Source organism: Ostrea edulis, chromosome 7 (assembly GCF_947568905.1).
Source record: "Ostrea edulis chromosome 7, xbOstEdul1.1, whole genome shotgun sequence".
NCBI classification, from domain to species: Eukaryota; Metazoa; Mollusca; class Bivalvia; order Ostreida; family Ostreidae; genus Ostrea; species Ostrea edulis.
Window position 1 is genome coordinate 22,579,098 of NC_079170.1, and position 22,879 is coordinate 22,601,976.

Sequence of the window (22,879 nt, forward strand, 5' to 3'; positions counted from 1 at the left end):
ATGTTCTTCATGAGGTAGTCCATCATGAAGAAGGGGTCCTTGCTGTTTACCATTTGTTTATTGCTGGCAAGTAAGTCCAGAAGTAGGTTATTTTGTGGGGCGGACCTCAGGGAGTCCCGCTCCTCCCTCACTTCTCCCCACCTCTCATGTCGAAGTCTCTTTTGTTTGTTGTGTGGGGCAAAGCTCTGATTTTTTGTTAAGTGACAACAGCCCAAAAGTCGACACGTGTTTCTGGACAGTAATGCCATTATCTAAATGAAGATGAGACTATCACAAGTTTTTCCAGACAATAATTCCATTAAATGGTGTTCTGATCTGACCACTGACTTGTTTAAGGTGAAAATGTGAACGAGGGATTGTGAGAGGGTGATTATGTGTGGGCAAAGAGACTAAAGAGTTCAATGTCTGACAAAAAACTAAATTCACATAGTTTTGACCAAGACACCCCCCCTACCCCACATCTTCAAAGCCAAGCGTCCAATTCACTTACTCTCATCATGAGAGTAAATGAATCAGACACTTGGCTTGTGAGGATGCCCCCCTCCCACCCCTTTGAGTGAATTATAAGATAATGGATGTCAAATCATCACAGGCTTTGTCTACTGAATTTTGTGTGTTTTAAATAATAAGTGACAAGTAAATGAAGAGATTGGCACAATAGGGAGATGAAAATAAAGGAGTCAATTTCTAGTCGATCCGTCCCATTATCAATCCGTCCCTTGGTCGATTCGTCCCATTACCGATAAGTCCCTAGACTATCCGTCCCCTAGTTAATCTGTCCTCAGGTTGATCAGGCCCTTAGAAAAATGTAATAAATATCACCTTTTTTAACCATTTTTCCAAATGTTATTTACGTTTTAGTGACGGACCATTTTGAAAATCGACATATATATCCCTGGTTTTGGTAGATCAAAAAATATTCCTAAACTTATAGCAATTATTTTTCTTTAAGAAAAACTTTCAATAGTTTGGATAAGCTTGGATAGGGAGTTCATTTTTGGTGTTCAATAAAAGGTGTTATTCTTGCAATTAATGATCAAAGATTGTAAAACAAGGCAAAACTCTAAAAGTTTTATCAAAGGTGTTATCAGAATGATTAATGGACACATTTTTACATTGATTGCTGTATAAACTTAAATTTTACAATAATTAATGAGCACACTTTTTCATAAACAATCGTGCTCAAACAAAAATTATAAAGCCTTATTGCAGTGTTCGAAATTAACCATAGACTGAGTCTATATCAAATGATACTGGTCTATGCCAATTGTAATTAGATAGACCAAATTGTGTACGCCGATTTCTAGATTTTTAAAAGCAATATAGGTATCCCAAAGGACCCTGCATGGTCAGTTGACATGTGATAAACATTATAAGGTAAGGAGAATAGTATGGAAATGGAAAAGAAAATATGCTTTCTAAGCACATTAGAAGTAAATGAAAATGTTATAGATTTCTGGGTGTTTTTTTTTCAATGTTGCAGTTCATGCAATTCAATGAGGTCTATATGTCATCTTGTTTTGGCATAGACCCGTGGTCTATACCAAGTTTTAAATCAATTTCGAACACTGCTTATTGTTGTATTAAACAATTTTATTTACATACCTTAGTCTTACAGTTTAAAAATCTAATTATAATACAGGGTTCGAAATTACCTCATGTTCGTAAGTCTAAGACTAGTAAAAAAACGTGTCGGACTAGTAAACTCTCTAGAGCACTAGTCAGTACGGACTAGTGGAAATCCGGAAATCAATCTTGAATATTGGTTAAGATTTTAGCAAGATTTGTCTGAGTCTCTTAGATGTTTGAACTTATGGTCGATTACCTGCATGGTTAAGTGTTTGTGTGACTATGACATCCTGATCTTCCAAACACATGGAGCGTGTTCGAGACCGCCGCTCTTCGAACGAGCACAAATTCTTGCCGATTCCGAACTCCGAGTACGCATCACAAGAACGGGTTCGAGGTGCAAGAACTGCAAGTAGTGTGATCTAAGAACAAGCACATGTTCTCGTCATTCGCAACTCTAACATAGGAGTTCGTAACATTATAGCTCATGGCTTGGTAAAGCAAGTGAATTTTATTGACTTTATTGATAAAATTTCGAACTCCTGAGACTCTAAGAACTGAGCACGAAAACAACGGGAACGTCGATATCGAATGCACTTATGGATGTTTATAAAAGGATTAACTCGGAGGTTACTGTATGCTTCTGAAGATCTTGAATGCAAAATAAAGTATGGTGGTCTTTTTCTTCTGTCAAAAACTGAATTGCTTGAAACTGTGATGTGTTTGGTTTCATTAAATACTATTGAATAAAATGAAGATCATTTAATATGATATACTGGATGGACTAGTGAACATCAAAAGTGACTAGTCCGTACGGACTAGTGCTTGTAAAAGTTTATTTCGAACCCTGTAATATCTAACTTCAGATACCTAAAAAAAATTAAAATATCTCTGCTAAATTGTGTTGAAATACGCATGCAAAAATTTTCCCATAAGTAATTAATCTGTTCATTTATTATATCTTTAATTTGTTTTCAAATTGTGTGCTACTTTCGATTCTTCCCTTGTGTATTTATTATTTGTGTGATAGAGAACAGATCGGACGGATAAGTTGAAACTGTGGACGAATCAACTGTGGGACCGACCCAATCTGATTAAAATCAGCTCCTCGATCTGCTCCTTTATTATATTTTGTCGCTACACGATATAAAGGAGCGGATCGAGGAGCTGATTTTAATCTAGTTAGAATAATCTAACTGTGTCTCCGGACAGGCCCTCACCACAGTTAGAATACCTCCCATATACCCGTAATGTAGCAGAAAATTGCGGAATCGCTCCAAAACGATTTTAAACTTATCAAAGAATAAACGCGTACATTTAAAGTTAAATTTATATACAACTAACCTCATTGGTAATTTGTAAGTCCTTAACACTGTAAAAAATCGTATAATAATATTGTAAACTCAACACTTTGAAATGTCACTTTTCTCGATTCGAACTGACTGCCATTTTACCGGAAACTGCCATCGGAACACCCTGCTGTTTTCGAAAAACGAACGCTTACCTAATTTGCAAATAAGAACGGCCCACTACCATATAAGGCATTGGTGAAAAAAAACCCGGTTTATACACATGGCGTGGAGACAGAAAGTTAACGATCTGCTGCGTCTTTACCCCTAAGTCTTTCTGTAAAACATCTTTCACAGTTCTGTCAATCTTAACCAATTTAGAAGTCAGACTTTTCTTGTTTCCAGGGTTTTTGGAACATGAAAAAGTTTTTCTACAGCTTATGCAATTGTTGGATTCCATTTTGATTATGAGATCATATAAACCATTAAAGGAAATTAGGAATGTTGATGGCTTCATCCGTACCCGCCATTTTCTGAAGCATCCACTGTTTTCCCATAATTCCTGCATGTCTCAGTGCACTCTGGTTAATTTTCTTTATCAATGAAATCAAATTTCAGCAAAAGTTTATATAGGGAGAATATTACTTCAATCCCATGTTACAATATTTAGTTAACATATATTTCTCGATTTCTAACATTTATTTCAAACTTTAAATTCATTTTCATGTCAAATAACGAAGTAGTAAAGAGCGTAGTAGCATTTTCCGTAAAAGGCTATATCTCCATATTTGGAACGTCATTAATATTCAGTATTTCACGCTGTGCGTATACGCAATGACAAGTTCCGGTAAAATGGAAGGTGTTAGCAGCGAAATTCAAACTCGTGGGTTTACATTCTCAAATTCAACTAATTAAAATGGATTTAACGGCAAGTGGGTCGTTAAGGTAACTTTCCAAATGCATATGAGTGATGTGTTACATAATTTTACCGAAACATGCACTGTGTGCAATTTTCATTTTGCTACATTGCAGGTATATAGGACGCATTCTATCGTTAAATCGGGTCCGTAGGACATTATCATTTTAACGATAGAACATTCTATCTAATTTTAATCAGATTGGGACCGAATTGACACCAATGGAGTCGGGTTCTTGGCATATATATCATATAGTGCTTATAAGCCTTAAGGATGTGAATATTTTGCTTTTGGAACCTTTGATCTTAACGTGGCCATTTAGACGGATAGTGATAATAAACAATAAAACACGTACCCTTTACAATTTGGTGAAGTACTTGTACACTTGCGATTACGATTTAATTTTACTCAATGTCAATTGGGCGCTTTAAAGTGTGGTATAATCAACGTAAAAACAACAAGGAATGACTTCATATGGCAGTTACCTCTCTCTCAAAATAAAATATCCAAATTGTTAATAAACTTGATTTATCCCAATTAATACAGAATTTTCACTTCAGTGTTCAAAAGATCTCAAATCAATAGTCAATAAAAAAAAAATTGTTAACCTTTTAACATTCACGAAACATGTAGTTATACCCCACTTTCAAAACATATAAAAGACTAAGACATTAAGAATAAACTTCCGGTGCATTGACATACACGTGCAACGCAGTGACAGTAAATAAACTTGGTAAGAAGATTCTTTAAACTAATTTTTAAAGAGATTTATAGAAATGTTAAACTGAAAAAACAATTTATCTGAAGACAAAATAAATTTTCAGCGATGGCGAAGAGTATAAGAAGCAAGAGAAAAAGGATGTTAAGAAACATAAAGAGGGAAAGGTATGCCAAGAAAGACCTGGAGAAATTAAAGCAGATCGTGGCCTCAACGGAGAATGAGGACGAAACGGAGATGAAGGAACTGTATACAGGTAGATAGACCAAAGACTGAAAAAAAAATTAATTAAGGTCTTCCGTAACAACGGAAGACCTTCTACTGATTGTGCTGGTTAAGATTATTCTTATTATATATTATTCTTTCTTTTTCCTAGATGCTAACTTTGAAGCTTCATATCTCGCTCATTTCTGCATGGATTTTGCTCAAATTTCAGGCTTTATAAACTTTACAGAACAATTTTAAAATCATTTACTACATTTCAGAAATTCCCTTCTGTTCACGAGTTATTCCCCTTTGAATGAAATTTTAGGGGCTTTGGTTTCCAGACAAAGGCTCCGAGACTGTATAAGCTTGAGCAGAAAATGCATTGAAAATGAAAAGTAGGAGCATTGAAGTTGTGCACATCGTTTTTGGTTTTTTGATTACAGCGTTCGAAATGGTGGTTGACAGGGTTAAAAAATTAGGACGCCTAAAGGAGCAAAAAATTACACATATTTTCCTTTGTATCTTTTAAACTAAAAATATTTTGTTAAGACATGTAGAACAAAAGTTGTGCAAAATGTTAAGAGCTTTCTTTTGATATCCTTAAAAAGGGGCTGGCCCCTTAAATGAGGGATCTGGGGATCTTCAAAGTTTTCGCTTTATAACTCAAAAACGGTAAATATTTCGATATGGCTTTCGCTGGAAAAGTTGTTCTTTAACATCTTATTGATCTCATAAACATAATATTTTGCTCGAGTATTGTGTTATATATGAGTAAAAAGCTTGACCCGCAAACAGGTAACTGTATCATTAGGTAGGTGAAGGGGGGGGGGGGGGGGGGGAAATATGCGTATAACTTTAATAAACTTGCTTTAATTGATAAATCTGACGTCATGAAATGCTAATATTCTTTTAAAATAAGGTTTTAACATGATCTATGGTTCCTTTAAAAATCATCTATCGACAACTTTTTTTTTTTTTATTATTTAGTAGCTTTAATATAAACAATCGATCCAAAGAAAAAAAGAGGAAAAGGTTATCTCTTCTACGTTTGTTATTAAAACAACGATATATTTAATTGACGAAACAAACCTTCAAGCATAGAATAACTCAGTCATTAACTACACACATCTTACATGCATTGGGGGTTTGTTTTTGTTTACAATTACGTAACTGCCTCGAGGAACCATCGCGTGTGAACCAGGGCATGTACACAAAGTAAACATTGTCGTCCTAAATATAACACAGAATGTCATGTTTTTTATCATATTGGATTTTTCGAATAATTCAGTCTTTCTGGGGATGTATATACTTGTTTATACGTCCCTGGTCTTACGTTTGATTTGTTTTAAATTCAAAACTCTAGAGCATTGAATCAGGCATCAATTTTAAAATCTGCAATTTAATATACAGTTCGTTTCTCAATCATGTCTAATTGAATGTGTGTTTAATATCAGAGATTCATCGCTGCTGGACTAGCGATCTGTGATTTCACACTACTTTAACTGAACACACAAGCTTTACTCAAATTCTTCGATGTAAAAAAGAAAATGGATACATTTTACAAACATAACGAATTATTTCTGAACATGTTTTGAAATCAATAGTTTATAATCATGATTAAACCAAATCTAAACATGCGTATAGAATATTCAGAAACCCATGGCTGACCAGTCTCATTTCAAATGATTTGTTGTTTTATTGTTTAAAAACAATGACTTTGATTAAACATTGATTCAGAACTCCTGGTCCAAATTATGTAACTTCGGCACGTGCCCCTGGCATGAAATTCATATGCGACTTCTGTACGCACTGTGTACATAATATACCTACATGTATTTACGCAGATAGATATTAAAGTTTAATAAAATATTCAAGATTTGAGAGCAATTTATTTGATTTGTATGTATAAATAATTCAAACTCGATGAATTATTCTTTTCAGTCTGAATATTATGCTATCATAATTTTGTTGTATGATAAAATATTGGTAACAACAATAAACCTTTATTGTATGTCCTGAGCCATAAATTTCATAAATTTAAATAGTAATTTTTTCTTCATTATTGGGACTGAAAAGTTAAATGCTGAAAGAATTTAATCCCACATACACGCGTGCCTCAAAAGACTGATTCGTGGAATGAGATCATACACGCATGTACTTGAGTAGTATAAATTTATTAAACACCTTACGATAAAAATTTATAGTACACCTTTATTCAAAGTTCAAGGTTTTTATGTCACACAGCTCCAACGGAAGACCTCTCGTTGCTTTGCAACGAGCTTTGCTCTAGTTGTTCATATAATTTATAAATATATACTGTTACATTGCTACACTTCCTTTTAGTGTGTAATAATTTGGTACATTTTCAGCAAGAAAGCCACTGGGAAGCAATGATAATCCAACAGGTGAATCATCAGGTAAGGAAAGTGTTGTTGTTCATATGCTTGAATCGATTTACTTTTGGTTTTCCGTAATTTCTGTGGAAACGAGGGAGGTTATTTATATTCAGTCTTTCCTATCCCCCTCGATTCTGTCCAAGCCTTCATAATGTATGTGGGAAATCAGTCGCGCTTCAGTTTGAAGTTTGAATTTAATTCAGCTTACATTTGATGTGAATTGTTCGAAAACTTACATAAATCAATTCATGAATGATTTTTCTGCAAGGAAATGCAATTGAAACTATTAAATTCCATACTAAAGCAAAGATAATCATCGTCATTTCAAACAGTATATCTTTTTGCTGTCAAATTCGCCTCCATGATAAACAATGACTTCAGCGCATGTATCACCTCATTTTGTAAAACAGCTAGAGGTCCAAGAGGGGTGAAATGCCTTTTAGTAAATCGCAGAAAAATCTAACTTTTTCAGTTTATTTTCTCATCGCATGGCTGCTGATTTGCATCAAAGAAAAGGTTGATTATACAAAAACCATCATTTGGCATTTCGATATGGTACTTAATTATTCCAATAACATTAGAGGAATTGTGGCCTTTATTTTGCATGCCTTTTGCTAACTAATTAATTATTAACATGTAGCAGATGTTACATGTAGTATTATATTATAGGTACACGTATAGGGGGTGTGTTCTGTTACTCATTATAACCCGGTCATGTAGTATTATATTATAGGTACATGTATAGGGGGTGTGTTCTGTTACAGTCATTATAACCCGGTCATGTAGTATTATATTATAGGTACATGTATAGGGGGTGTGTTCTGTTACAGTCATTATAACCCGGTCATGTAGTATTATATTATAGGTACATGTATAGGGGGTGTGTTCTGTTACTCATTATAACCCGGTCATGTAGTATTATATTATAGGTACATGTATAGGGGGTGTGTTCTGTTACTCATTATAACCCGGTCATGTAGTATTATATTATAGGTACATGTATAGGGGGTGTGTTCTGTTACAGTCATTATAACCCGGTCATGTAGTATTATATTATAGGTACATGTATAGGGGGTGTGTTCTGTTACTCATTATAACCCGGTCATGTAGTATTATATTATAGGTACATGTATAGGGGGTGTGTTCTGTTACAGTCATTATAACCCGGTCATGTAGTATTATATTATAGGTACACGTATAGGGGGTGTGTTCTGTTACTGTCATTATAACCCGGTCATGTAGTATTATATTATAGGTACACGTATAGGGGGTGTGTTCTGTTACAGTCATTATAACCCGGTCATGTAGTATTATATTATAGGTACATGTATAGGGGGTGTGTTCTGTTACTCATTATAACCCGGTCATGTAGTATTATATTATAGGTACATGTATAGGGGGTGTGTTCTGTTACAGTCATTATAACCCGGTCATGTAGTATTATATTATAGGTACACGTATAGGGGGTGTGTTCTGTTACAGTCATTATAACCCGGTCATGTAGTATTATATTATAGGTACATGTATAGGGGGGGGGGGGTGTTGTGTTCTGTTACTCATTATAACCCGGTCATGTAGTATTATATTATAGGTACATGTATAGGGGGTGTGTTCTGTTACTCATTATAACCCGGTCATGTAGTATTATATTATAGGTACACGTATAGGGGGTGTGTTCTGTTACTCATTATAACCGGTCATGTAGTATTATATTATAGGTACATGTATAGGGGGGGGGGGTGTTGTGTTCTGTTACTCATTATAACCCGGTCATGTAGTATTATATTATAGGTACATGTATAGGGGGTGTGTTCTGTTACTCATTATAACCCGGTCATGTAGTATTATATTATAGGTACATGTATAGGGGGTGTGTTCTGTTACAGTCATTATAACCCGGTCATGTAGTATTATATTATAGGTACATGTATAGGGGGTGTGTTCTGTTACAGTCATTATAACCCGGTCATGTAGTATTATATTATAGGTACACGTATAGGGGGTGTGTTCTGTTACAGTCATTATAACCCGGTCATGTAGTATTATATTATAGGTACATGTATAGGGGGTGTGTTCTGTTACAGTCATTATAACCCGGTCATGTAGTATTATATTATAGGTACATGTATAGGGGGTGTGTTCTGTTACTCATTATAACCCGGTCATGTAGTATTATATTATAGGTACATGTATAGGGGGTGTGTTCTGTTACTCATTATAACCCGGTCATGTAGTATTATATTATAGGTACATGTATAGGGGGTGTGTTCTGTTACAGTCATTATAACCCGGTCATGTAGTATTATATTATAGGTACATGTATAGGGGGTGTGTTCTGTTACTCATTATAACCCGGTCATGTAGTATTATATTATAGGTACATGTATAGGGGGTGTGTTCTGTTACTCATTATAATCCGGTGTAAAGTGTGTACCTGTGTATGAATGGCTTCTCTTTCACATTTCCTCTTTACTTTTGACATTAAATTCATGTTTAATTAGACACACACATGAATATTATGATGCATCTCAGTGCTTTAGTCCTCAAATATATCATGATGACTATTCACAAAATATATGCTATCTCTTTGTAGCACGATTGAAACATTTGCTAAATAAAGTAAGTAGCATACTGTAATTGAAGTACTTCAACTGATTGTAGGTATGGAAGTGGACACTAAAGCAAGAGATCCCAAAACTCTCCGAGATGAAAATGGACATTACCCTGTGTGGATGAACTCCAGGCGGATCAAGAAGCACAAAGGCAAACTAAAAGCCATTGCCAAGAAAAAAGACAAGATTCAGAAGAAGACCACGAAAAGGCGATGACTTCCCGGAGACTTTGTTGATTTATGTATTTTGTTGACGTTTGAAAAGGGAGAAAATCCAGTGTGATTGGGATTATGACACCCACATGAATATGGATTAACTTAATAGTTAACAAACTTACGTGTATTGGCAACATTTGGTTTGCTGTAAAGAACACGAAGAAATTGATATGAAATATGGAATTGTTTACACGTGAAATTTTGTTATTTTCCCTTTTAACGTGAGAGAGGATCTGTCGTTGTTCTGATGATGGTAGCCATTGTCACAAAGGGAATACTTTGTGATGGACGTTCATAGATTCATAATATGTATATCTTTTACTGTTCTTAAAATTAAACTGGCTGCCTCATTCATTGATAAATATTATTTCAATTTTTACGTGTGGAAAGTTACAACCATGGTGTTGCATATCTGAAGGTGAAAGGGGAGAAGAGCGTACGTTTGAGCCGTGGCTTGTGACAATCGGTGTATATATGTCTGAATACCAGGGCCATGTAATGCAGCATCTAGTTTCTTTAATTCATGGTAAGGAGTGGGTAAGATTAGGCCTCAGCAGGAGACCAGAGGTTTGCCATTTGAATGTATCATAGTTTTGAAAACTTCATATCAAGGATCACTGGTAATAATTACACTGTAGTCATTTTTTATGCAAACTTAGCATTCCAATGCACTGGTAGTCAGATTCATATTTAAGTAGTCTTTTGACTTAAATAGGGATAAAGTTTTACCCGAGAATTTATAGGGTATCTCAAACTAAATCAAATCAGTATGTAAACAGTTCAAAGTTGTGTGAAATCAGGGCCAGAAGAGTTGAGATTTTCATGAAAGCTTCCTGACATAGTGCAGATTCAAATTTGTTAAAATCATGACCCATGGGGTAGGATGGGGCCACAATAGGGGATCAAAGTTTCACATGGGAATAAATAGGGAAAATCTTCTCAAAAACCACTGGGCCAGAAGATTTGATATTTACATGAAAGCTTCCTGACGTAGTGGGGGCCTCCGTGGCCGAGTGGTTAGAGCATCGCTCTCAAAATCACATGGCCTCTCACCTCTGTCGTCGCGGGTTCGAATCCTGCTTGCGCCGGTAAGTGAGAAAGTTTCCCAGTTTACTTTCAGAAGGTCGGTGGTCTTCCCAGGTACATTGTATCTGGGTTCTCTCTTCCACCAATAAAAACTGGGCGCCACCAAATAACTGAAAAATTGTTGAGTGTGGCGGAAAAATCAATCAATCCCGACATAGTGCAGGTTCAAGTGTCAGTGTATGGAGAAGGGGGGAGGGAGGGAATGATTTCAATCAGACTGATATCTGTCTGACTTTCAATGCCTTGCATATAATGATGAATATATGTGGATATTGTATGTAATTTTCATAATGTAACTACACAATTAAATGTTTTCTTAACTGAGGTAATTTCAACAATCCAATGGAAACACAAAGACTGAGAAGGAAGACCAAAAAGAAGGAATGTAAAATGAGAAAGTTTTTATGTTAAAAGTGGGTCTGTCCAACTCCACTGCTTCACCAGAAATGCATGAAATGAACTATTGTCTTATTATGATGGAGATATACTATTTTGTTTTAAATACATGTATCAAAAGTGTCCTGTAACAGTTGTAACATTCATTCAAAACTGATAGTCTAAGAGATTTAAGAATTTATTTTAAAACTGACGGCGTCAATTTACAAAGTATATAATGACCTAATTATTACTTTGCAGTTTTGGACTTTGTACACACTTGGTATTGAACATTTCCAATCGAATATTTCACACTCTTCTTTACCAGAGAGCAGTTACACAAACGTTTGGTCAGTTTTCAGGAATCTGATGGCACTAGGTTGAGTAGATCTAGTCCTTATAATTCACTATGGTTAACATTCATAGTGTGCTCCACCTACAAAACACAGCAATCGAATGTACATTTAGATTGCGTGATATCCCGGACGTTCCTCACCACTTGAACAGGGCTTTTCCCCAGTCTGTGTGTTATGCCTGAGTTTCTTCACCACATGAATGGAGCCCTCTCCCTCAACATTCTAACACTGTACTGCTTCCACTCTTTCTGTGTAATCCATAACTCCTGTGTGGTGTCCAGACAGGCCAAGATGGCTGCTCCTTTCCAGCAAACCATTTGGGGATCCAATTCCTTAAAAACAAATATAAGTGCAAAAATCTTACATGTATCATTATTTAAAAAATAAAATGCTTCCTTTGTTGTTTCATCAGGAGATGAAGGTAGCTTGCATTGCAGAAAAAATGCTATTTTTTTTCTGCAATGATTGCTACGTTCATCACCTGATGAAACAACAAAGAAGGACATTTCATTGTTTATATTTATATTTTTATGTATTATTTAAACTAAAATTAAGATCTAAAATATCATATGGTTGACCCCACTTGTTACATTTAAAAACAGAACAGCCAATGGACCCTTTGACCTTGATGGCACTCCATATTTGATAATGATTTTGCAGACAGGTGGTACTAGAAAACCGGATTAGTTTGCAACAAACATGCATTTACTGCATGAGGAAAGGAATGTCAATTTCAAAAGAAATATAAGAGAAAAGATTCAGTGAAAGTAAATATATATAATCAACCATGGCGGAATCAAATGTCACATGTACAATGTATACAGTGTATACATTAAATGATCTGTCTTCATCAATTTTGGCACTACTACCTGTACATTCAGACACCTGCTATTCTACAGCCTGTACATCCAGACACCTGCTATTCTAAAATATTGCTGGTTCATGGGGATGTAATTTAATGAGTAAGTGATACAATGTCACTAGGAAAGATACATGTAACTTTATACTTGGTTTCAAAAAATGTTCGAGAACACGTAAATTCATGGGTATGAGTGACCCACGAAATCCACAAACAACAATCCCCCACGAACAATGATGTAAACACGGGCACAGGTAAACAGAAAAGAACAGCAATGAATATAAACAGCACCCCATCGATACAGAAAAGAACAGCAATGAATATAAACAGCACCCCATCGATACAGAAAAGAACAGCAATGAATATAAACAGCACCCCATCGATACAGAAAAGAACAGCAATGAATAAAAACAGCACCCCATCGATACAGAAAAGAACAGCAATGAATAAAAACAGCACCCCATCGATACAGAAAAGAACAGCAATGAATATAAACAGCACCCCATCGATACAGAAAAGAACAGCAATGAATAAAAACAGCACCCCATCGATACAGAAAAGAACAGCAATGAATATAAATAGCATCCCATCGATACAGAAAAGAACAGCAATGAATAAAAACAGCACCCCATCGATACAGAAAAGAACAGCACTGAATATAAATAGCATCCCATCGATACAGGAAAGAACAGCACCAAATATAAACAGCACCCCATCGATACAGAAAAGAACAGCAATTAATAGAACAGCACCCCATCGATACAGAAAAGAACAGCACTGAATATAAACAGCATCCCATCGATACAGAAAAGAACAGCAATGAACATAAACATGTACCAAGGTACCATTCAAAATAGCACAGAGCAAGCAGACAGTGTAAGATCAGTGTTACTGTAAAGGGTGAAATATTCGCATGGGTTTTATTTTCACTATGTTCACAATTTCATTAAAGATCTCACAAAGTATTGGGGTATGGCTGTAACTGAACTTAATGATTCTAACATTTAGACAGACTATGTAAGAGATAAGTGCTAAACATTTTGGGAAATTCTAGCCCCGAAAAATTCATAAAGCCCTTTACAGTATTCAGCTATTCTTAAAAGTGTCTGAATAGTTTTGAATACCTTGTCACATTTTTGATGAACACTATATGAACACTTATGGGCTGCTGTACTTACCTTAGGTTTGGTCAGGACGTCCATGGTTTCCAGCATTAATCGGTACTGTGGCGGCATTCCCACCCACACTCGGTACTGGAGCCACTGTTGAGCTCCTTCAAACATCATCCCGCCTCCCACCACAACCATGCAGCTGTACATCTTCTTCTTGGTCTCATCATTGTCTACACAAACAAGGCAGTTCAGTTAAAACACTGCAATTTATGTCACATTTTCTATCAAAAGGACCTACAAACTACGGAAAAATAATATTAAAAAAAATCGTAAAAAAATAAATTCATTCTATTCACATATAACATCTTTTAACAAATGTGAAAAGTGGCTTTCACAAACAAAGCAGTGCAATATAACAACCATTTCGCAACATCTGCAGCTGGCAAAAATACTCAGTCATACAATATATTAATCAAACTCTTCAGTCTAATTGAAATAGTTAAAGGGAAACAACTCTTAAATATTTTACATAGCACTAAGTGTACAACACTTAATAAAAGTTCTTTTTTCAAAATCAATTAGCAGTTGATGCAAATGAAGGTTAAGTCATAGAACAGTATTTATACCACAATTTCAGTGCTTACCACACTTATCGATACTGTGTAGTATGGCTTGGTCAATGCCCATTAACTGAACTTCAGAATCTGACTCGGTCTCTGGCTCCTCCTCCATCTCCATTCCCCGCCCACTCTTCTGATTGTCCACAACCTGCAAAGACTCGGTGTTGTCATTCGAGTCTTCGTCCATCTGGGGTTGATACGTTGAGTCGTCAAACTGCCCGATGTTGCTCTCGTTGGCGTCTTTGTTGTCAGAGTTCTCTTTCTTTTTTGCCAGTTTTGTCTGAAATTGATGATTTGTATGCATTGATTAAAATAGGATTCTTGATCATCAGAATGTTTCTTTTCTGCATTTGGACAATTTAGTGTACTACTTATTCATAACAATAATGAATATAATCATGTTTCCATAGAGACTGTGATACAGATAATTTCGTAGATTACTCGTGTAGTTATTAGCCCATTGGTATTCGAGATAAAAGCTAGGAGACAGGTTTCTGAATTTGTCTTTCATTGTCAGGCATTCCTTCAGTCATTTTATTTTGTACATGTACCAACGAAACTATTCAAACAAATAAAGTCAGGACAAGTTACCTCCCTTGAGGTCATTTTGAGATAAAACTCATCATGTGGGTCCTCTGGATCTCCCTCACTTCTCTTTTGGACATGTGCCAAGTCTCCATGTAAGGTCAAGAGGTCAGGGAAAAAGAGACTCATGGGAGCAAGGATGCCTTCATCGCCAAGTCTGATGGGATACTTCACAATGTGTTGCTCTGGCCTCTTTATCAGAATGGAGTGCTCCTTTATTCCACCATCATCCTGTACACACAAACATACATGTATTACAGGGTTTACAAATACAAATGAAGAAAAGAATCGATCGTTCATCTGGTAATATCAATTTCTGATGGACAGATAAATACTGTACAGTTAAATTTGGTATCTTGTACATTGATTTCTCGAATAGATAAGTCGAAGTGAGTAGAAAGTCACAACTACATTTTCTGTAAATATTTTAACCTAATTATTTCGAACCCTCGGATCTCTCAAAGTTTTTTCTTGGCCCCAACGAGTTCAAGATAATGAGGTTTGGTCGTACTATCATGGGCCATTACTTACCTGTGCAGTGGGTAATGAACATGAGAGGTATTAATACTTGTTTTTTTTTTCTTTCCTGCAATTTCTTCCCATATTGACACTTTATATTCATTTCAATATCACAACGTGTTGGAAAACACAAGAATTTCAAATATATACCTATCAACACTTCACCTGCACTGTCTCATTCCATCCAACCATAAATGAGCACCAACACATTTCGTTAGAACTGTGCCATGTTAAGTATGAACACTCTCCGAACAACAATTACCTGATCCAGATTACAGTAGGTTTCTTTCATTTCCTGCAGGAGAAGACAGTCGACGGTGCTCTGTGGGTCTAACTCCCTCAAATTAATTCCCGACCTCTGAATCACATTAAAAAAACACCTGGTGATGTCACTTCCACCAAACTCCATTGTCACTCTGTTAAAAAAAACCCACCATGTTGTAAATCATAACATACATACACTTTGCACATGCATATTACTTGTTTAAAAGAAGCATGATGTATACAGATCAAATTTACACTGAGGTGAAGAACAACACAACATCAAAACCTTCAGCCTTATCACTCATTTGATATCAATCTAATCCAAATTAGATGTTAGATCTGCATGTATGCTAACTACACTATGTGATGGGGTGAAGAGATTGGGATGCATTTCTGTAAGATATTCCATCCTCTACACAACACACACTGGTTTTCCGGTTCCTTACCTGGTGTTTCTGTAAGATATTCCATCCTCTACACAACACACACTGGTTTTCCGGTTCCTTACCTGGTGTTTCTGTAAGATATTCCATCCTCTACACAACACACACTGGTTTTCCGGTTCCTTACCTGGTGTTTCTGTGAGATATTCCATCCTCTACACAACACACACTGGTTTTCTGGTCTCCAACATCCACCACACAAGCACTGCTGACCCCTGACCCAAAAGTTGCACAAACTGATTCCTAGGAGAAGATTGTAAATATATACTTTAGAAAAATACTTGTTGCATCAATACTTTAGATTTTCTTGATTCTTTGGATCCTGTCACACTCACGTGAATTAAATGAGAGTATTTAACAATCTAAAAAGTTTGCTTTGTAACATTCATCAATATAATGCATAGTACTATAGAATCAGTATTGTATATGTGTGGATGAATATGAACATTACCAAAAAAGAAACTACACTCATTTGTCGCAAAATTGATTGAAATCAGCATACATGTATCAATGAAATTTTTTTTTTTTGATTGGCTCATAATAAAAATAAGTTTCTTGGTTCCCATAAAATTAAAAAAAAAGTTTTAATGAAAAATCTACATCTAATTTCATAAAGGAAATCAGGTCCAATATAGATTCAAATGATTTTCTATCGTCATTCGTAGTACATAACATCAAAAGTGACATGAAATATATAACCCACCCCCCCCCCCCCCCCAATTTAGTTAAAATGCTCATTTTTGTGAACATTTTTATCAAAATTTTGCTTTCAAATTGCAAAAATGAATATATGATATGAATATAAAGTTTGTTCAAGCCCATGCTTGATATTTTACAGAAGAAAAACAGTGTTTTATATAGCCATTTTACATCAGAATACAAAAAACTCACATAACATCATGCATAAAACAGAGACTGTCCAAAGACAAAACAGATCTGTGACACACCTGGTGCAGAATGGCCCCACCAAACCCCAGTCTGTCCAGCAGCAGATTCATCAGGTGCTTTGTGTGTTTGTGATTGAAGACATCGGGAATCAACAGCAGGGCTTTATACATCTGTAAAATATAAACCAGGACATGATAACACAGATACTCCCGTAGACATGATAACACAGATATTCCCGTAGACATGATAACACAGATATTCCCGTAGGCATGATAACACAGATATTCCCGTAGACATGATAACACAGATATTCCCGTAGACATGATAACACAGATATTCCTGTAGACATGATAACACAGATATTCCCGTAGACATGATAACACAGATATTCCCATATCATTAATCAATAGTGGTGTTGTACAGACATTCATTGTCTGATTTTATCATCTTGATAAATCTGGGTGCAACAGTCTCTGCTTTGTAATTCTGTACATTAGATTATTCCAATAGATTTACCTTTCAGTTACTTAAGTTATTTGGTATAAATAGCAAGGTTATGTGGTAGTGTAGCATTCTAAGCTAATCACTACAAGTATTCAGTGTATTGTATACCGCACGTTAGGGCATTTCCCAATGACTGAAAGCGATTCCTGCCTGGAAGCAGGAGATGAACTTGGGCTGATCTTTATGTGGGAGTCAGAAGCCAACATGGCTAATAAAGGTTTTAAGTTTGTTTCAAACCCTGAATAAGTCTACACACATCTTTATCTTGAGATCTTTGAGTGATAAGTCTACACATATCTATATACTGAGATCTTTGAGTGACAAGTCTACACATATCTATATACTGAGATCTTTGAGTGACAAGTCTACACATATCTATATATTGAGATCTTTGAGTGACAAGTCTACACATATCTATATACTGAGATCTTTGAGTGACAAGTCTACACATATCTATACACTGAGATCTTTGAGTGACAAGTCTACACATATCTATATATTGAGATCTTTGAGTGACAAGTCTACACATATCTATATATTGAGATCTTTGAATGACAAGTCTACACATATCTATATATTGAGATCTTTGAGTGACAAGTCTACACATATCTATATACTGAGATCTTTGAGTGACAAGTCTACACATATCTATATATTGAGATCTTTGAGTGACAAGTCTACACATATCTATATACTGAGATCTTTGAGTGACAAGTCTACACATATCTATATATTGAGATCTTTGAGTGATAAGTCTACACACATCTTTACCTTGAGATCTTTGAGTGGTATGTCTAGGTGTTTCTGTAATGCAGTTGCCCAGATAGCCTCGATGTCTGCTAACACTGCTGTCATGGTTCCCCCTGGACCATCATGAATATTCAGCTGACCCCGTCTGATTGGCCAGTGAAGATTGTAGCTGTCTGCAGGATTCACATAGAGAGCCTTCAAAAGAGATGCAAGTTTGCCTCAGTGTTCAATTCATATTCTGTCTTTGATGGCAATACTTGAGTTGCAGGTTCTCATGTACAAAGTCTACACATTTTCAATAAGTCATATCATTCGACGGGGTATGTCTTTGACATACTGTATACAAAGCAATTTTCTCTCCATGGTTTTTTTGTTGTTGCCCTTTTACCCTTGCAAATGGTTTTGCCCCATTTTGAATTTGCCCTGACATGGCTGTGTTTTCGCCTTGTCTTAAATTCACCCAATGAGAAGACGAAAGGAGTGAAAATAAAATGTGGGCAAATATATCCCTGTATATAATGGTTTTTAATGGCGTGAAAAAGCTGTATATAAATGTCCTTCATAAACTGTTTTCACAAAAACCAAAGAAAGCTGGTAAAACAACAAGATTACATGTGGAAAATGTTCTGGGAGGATTGCACAGGGAACTTATAAAGATTGCTTCTATATGTGTAGATTCATGTGTTTTTACAAATCATTTATCAAAACCTTATATAAGCACGTCTCTGCAAAGTGAGCTTTCCCCTCACAAAACACGACAGCAATCCTGACTCTGTTTACAAAGACAAAAAAGAAAATAAAAATAAAAAAAATTATTAAGAGAACTAGACAGAGTACAAGAATTAAAGAAATTCAGTCAACCATGAAATTAAGTCTTACAATTTTTGTTAGAATACGCCAACTCTGTAACGAAGTGAAACTTAATCTGTATCTGCTCATTAGCTACTTTAGATTCCCGAGTTAAAGCATAGTGGTGAAAAGTCTGGACAACTACAATCAGTACAGAACCCCATAAATCTCTAAAAAACAGTCAACTGTGATCAAACTACAATCAGTACAGAACCCCATAAATCTCTAAAAACAGTCAACTGTGATCAAACTACAATCAGTACAGAACCCCATAAATCTCTAAAAACAGTCAACTGTGATCAAACTACAATCAGTACAGAACCCCATAAATCTCTAAAAACAGTCAACTGTGATCAAACTACAATCAGTACAGAACCCCATAAATCTCTAAAAACAGTCAACTGTGATCAAACTTCTCTGGATCTGTGAACATACATTAAAGCCAATCACCAAATTTCAGCGTCTTAAATGAAAGCATGAGGAAAAGTCTGGAAAACTAAGTTGTTACAGACAGATAGATGGATGGGCAGACAGTGGAACAAGTGGTCCCCTTCAGCTACACTCTTAAGGGACTAATAATCAGCTGGTTTTCAGAATTCAATTTGTCCAGAGTTAACTAAATAACTCTAACATTTACTGGTACACTTACCTCTTGGCCAACAATGATAGGTGGCTGGTTGTCCGTCTTTGTCCAGCATTGTGGGCAAATGACCTCTGTCCTTTGACCCTTCACACCATGATTATAACTGTAAAGCTACAATATAAGATTTCTTTAAATCAACAACTATTCTCAAAGGTAACCATTATATGCTGAGACTTAACGAGTATGTCAAATGAGAGAAACCTTGTCTGGAGACTTGTAGATTTAAGGAGGTATGCTACACCAGAGAAATTTGATATGGATGATAAGTGGAGGATTTGTACAACAAGATTTTGTAATTGAAAACTTTCAAATTTACTTTCTTTAGTAAAAGAAAAATGCAGTTTTATTAGAAAGCAATCTGCAAAAAATTTATTAAATCTCCAGGTTAGTGGCCCAATGCCTATTTAGAAAAGTATGTGTGTTTACACCAGGAAAGATCAGTTTGTATGTAAAAAAAAAAAAAAAAAAAAGAAACCAAAAAAAAAAAAAAAAAAAACAAAAAAAACAAAGACCTATAAACAGGGATGTGACTGAATTCGTCAGAAATCAGACTAAAACTGGTCAAAAAAGGAGGAAAACACCTCACCCTACCTGGAAAAATATCATTTTCTGCCACTTTAGATCAAATCCAGAGTGTTTTTTTGAAAATTTAGCAAATCAGAGGATTTCCTCTGAAAAGAGGAAAAATCACACCTCTGTATAAATTGTGGTTTTAAAATACTGTTTTAGACAATTGTAAAGGCAATCACTGGAAAAATGAACACTTCTGATAAACAATGATTACTTAAAAATCCATTGGTTTACAGACTACAACGAAACGAACGTCCTCTATTTTGTTGGTAAACCTGTTTATGTGATTTTGCAAGATCTTTAGAAGGGTAAATGAGAAGAGACCTGTTTACACGATGAAGTTTGCCGATATTCCCCGGTTGAGGTCGGTCGAGTTGTGACTGTTTCCTCAGCCTGCTTCAGTCCGACTTTGAACTGTTGCTTCGCCTCTGTATGCTGTAAGTATCCAAAACAAAAACTACATGTATATTGCATACAGGCATTATGTTAGTACTTTTATGTAGATATAGACAATCTAAAAAGTACTTGCCTTCAATATATTAAGAATTTCTTTGAGATTTTGTTTTAGAATTCTATCATTTTAAACCAGGAATTAACTCTAATCTATATTCTTAATTTTCATTTTGATATGTACAGCGTTTGCACATTTTATTAGTTTCAAATACACACTTCAATTTTCAACACGATCTGCGAACTGAAATAGAAAAACATATTCATGATAAATGTTGTCATGCCTGAAGTATTTTTAAATAACTATAAATACTTACAACACATTCTGGTCTGAATATTAGAGAACTTGATTTTTTGGTTGGTGAGACCCGTTTCCTGGCCAGACAGTGGGGTATTGTTAGTGGGAGGGGGTCTGATGCTCGTCCAATCCGTAGATTAAATGATCCGGGGTGTATGATGACTATGGTGGAGGTCTGAACTGGCTAAAAAAACAGAAAACAGGTGACCGTACCAGACAACACATATTCCTGATCAATGCATGTTCAAATTTCCCAATCTCTTGGATTAACAATATTACATAAACACTTCACATTATCTTATATTGCGAAACATATTATATCCACATGTTGTACATATTGCGCTTTCTGGCCAGTGATATTCAATTTTCAGTTGTTTACTTGTCAATGACCAAATAGCTCAACTGACCTGCAATCTAGGAGTCTTAGTTTTAATCTGATCTAACCTGTATTCTTTACATACCGGTATCCTCTCTTCCTATTAGTATCAGTTCCTAATTCCTTCATTTAACAAAAGAGCACCTGCCATTTTAAACGTAAATGTAAACTGGTTTATCAATAAGAGGCAGTTGCTGTGGTTTTACCTCGATCACTAGAGCATTGGACATCCAAGCAGAGACACGGCGATCCCGCGACTGAGACAGCATTCAATAACAGACAAAAAGAATATCAACTCCGTTACAATTTAGCAGCCATAGCTTTTCGTTTTACCACAAAATCGTGACATAAGGGCTTGTCCCCTGCTTGTAAACTTTAGTTTGAAAAAGAGAAAACCCCACAAAAACCCAATACCTTGTTTTATTACCCCCCCCCCCCCCCCTCCCTCCCCTTTTACTTTTACAAGCCGGCCCTGTGAGTGTGATAAAGTCGTTATGCGTGGACAGGGGTCAGTGTGTAATAATGTGAAACTTTCCCAGCATTACCTCAGTAATTGGGTCCGGAGTTTGAATGTATAACCTCTTCGTTGCATTTGATGGCATGTTGGTTTACTTTAAAAACAACAATCACAATGCAACATATCGGTTCTACTTTCCTTATGAAAATGAAAGTAATAAATGACAATTAATTCGTACAATGTCTATTCGATCATGATGTATCGTTGCATATAAGCAATAAAGTCTTATGTACAGAGACTATAGCCCCCTTAAAAACCTTAACAACCATAAAACAAAACTATGATGCATTTTCGTATAGAAAATCGGATTATAAATTACTTATCTAAAGATTGACAAATTGCAAATATGTATTCATGAAGTAATCAGTTTACTTAGGAAGTGAAGAACAGTGGACTAATGTGATGGTTCCACGAAAGGTTGTTGGAGATGTTGACCCTAGGTACTTGGCCTTGGTGGTAACAGTTCCTTCCCATGGATGTAGTATGGGGTGATGTGCTGTTTCCGTTTGGTGGTGATACGGATGACCTCACATTTATCAGGGTTGAAGTTCATTAGCCAGTCTGCTTCCCATTTTTAGAGGTTTTCTGAATCCCTTTGGAGTCGGCCTCTATAAGTGATGGTCCTGTACAGGAGGCAGTCCTCCGCAAATAATCTGACCTTGGCGCTCACTTTGGAAGGTGGGTCATTGATGTACGCTAATTTATAAATAGTAGTGGACTGAGTACCAATCTATGGGGGCACTCCGGATGTAACAGACTGTGCGGTTGATGAGAAATGGTTCTCCACCAATACTCGTTGCATCCGACCAGACAAGAAACTTTGGATCAAATTGAGCATACATCCTCGCACACCGTGTGGGACCTTGTCAAATGCTTTCGAGAAATCTAACAG

At 35.9% G+C, this 22,879-nt stretch overlaps 3 protein-coding genes across 3 annotated transcripts in view; 1 reads left to right on the forward strand and 2 right to left on the reverse strand.

Moving 5' to 3' along the window:
* The window catches only part of LOC125656154 (uncharacterized), a 12,619-nt gene extending 8,189 nt beyond the window's left edge, over positions 1–4,430 (reverse strand). Inside the window, exons 1-2 of the mRNA XM_048886744.2 lie at positions 4,131–4,430; positions 1–251 (exon numbers count right to left, since the gene is read on the reverse strand). The exon at positions 1–251 is cut by the window's left edge and continues 14 nt beyond it. Of these exons, the coding sequence (XP_048742701.1) occupies positions 1–248 (248 nt within the window). The 5' untranslated portion in view covers positions 249–251; positions 4,131–4,430. The remainder of the gene's footprint in view (positions 252–4,130) is intronic.
* LOC125654383 (18 kDa learning-associated protein of slug-like) lies at positions 4,429–10,277 on the forward strand. Its single transcript, XM_048884343.2, has 4 exons — positions 4,429–4,508; positions 4,600–4,749; positions 7,070–7,117; positions 9,758–10,277. The coding sequence occupies exons 2-4, from the start codon at positions 4,602–4,604 to the stop codon at positions 9,922–9,924; spliced, it is 363 nt and encodes a 120-aa protein (XP_048740300.2). The 5' UTR covers positions 4,429–4,508; positions 4,600–4,601; the 3' UTR covers positions 9,925–10,277.
* A 1,290-nt stretch (positions 10,278–11,567) lies between these two features.
* LOC125654369 (actin-related protein 8-like) lies at positions 11,568–22,135 on the reverse strand. The gene is made up of 12 exons (XM_056143708.1): positions 22,016–22,135; positions 21,114–21,278; positions 20,671–20,781; positions 19,783–19,887; positions 18,306–18,479; positions 17,090–17,200; positions 16,270–16,385; positions 15,698–15,851; positions 14,923–15,147; positions 14,356–14,611; positions 13,778–13,941; positions 11,568–12,072 (listed from the first exon to the last, which is right to left on the reverse strand). The coding sequence occupies exons 1-12, from the start codon at positions 22,070–22,072 to the stop codon at positions 11,929–11,931; spliced, it is 1,782 nt and encodes a 593-aa protein (XP_055999683.1). The 5' UTR covers positions 22,073–22,135; the 3' UTR covers positions 11,568–11,928.
* Between the last annotated feature and the right edge of the window lie 744 nt (positions 22,136–22,879).

Coding starts and splice junctions, on each gene's coding strand:
- LOC125654369 (XM_056143708.1), bottom strand. CDS start 22,072: ATGCCATCAAATGCAACGAAGAGGTTATACATTCAAACTCCGGACCCA. Junction 21,279..22,015: donor CTCCGGACCCAATTACTGAG/GTAATGCTGGGA, acceptor CTGTTTTTTTAG/CCAGTTCAGACCTCCACCAT. Junction 18,480..19,782: donor CTATCATTGTTGGCCAAGAG/GTAAGTGTACCA, acceptor TCTCTTTTGAAG/GCTCTCTATGTGAATCCTGC.
- LOC125654383 (XM_048884343.2), top strand. CDS start 4,602: ATGGCGAAGAGTATAAGAAGCAAGAGAAAAAGGATGTTAAGAAACATA. Junction 4,750..7,069: donor GATGAAGGAACTGTATACAG/GTAGATAGACCA, acceptor GTACATTTTCAG/CAAGAAAGCCACTGGGAAGC. Junction 7,118..9,757: donor TCCAACAGGTGAATCATCAG/GTAAGGAAAGTG, acceptor AACTGATTGTAG/GTATGGAAGTGGACACTAAA.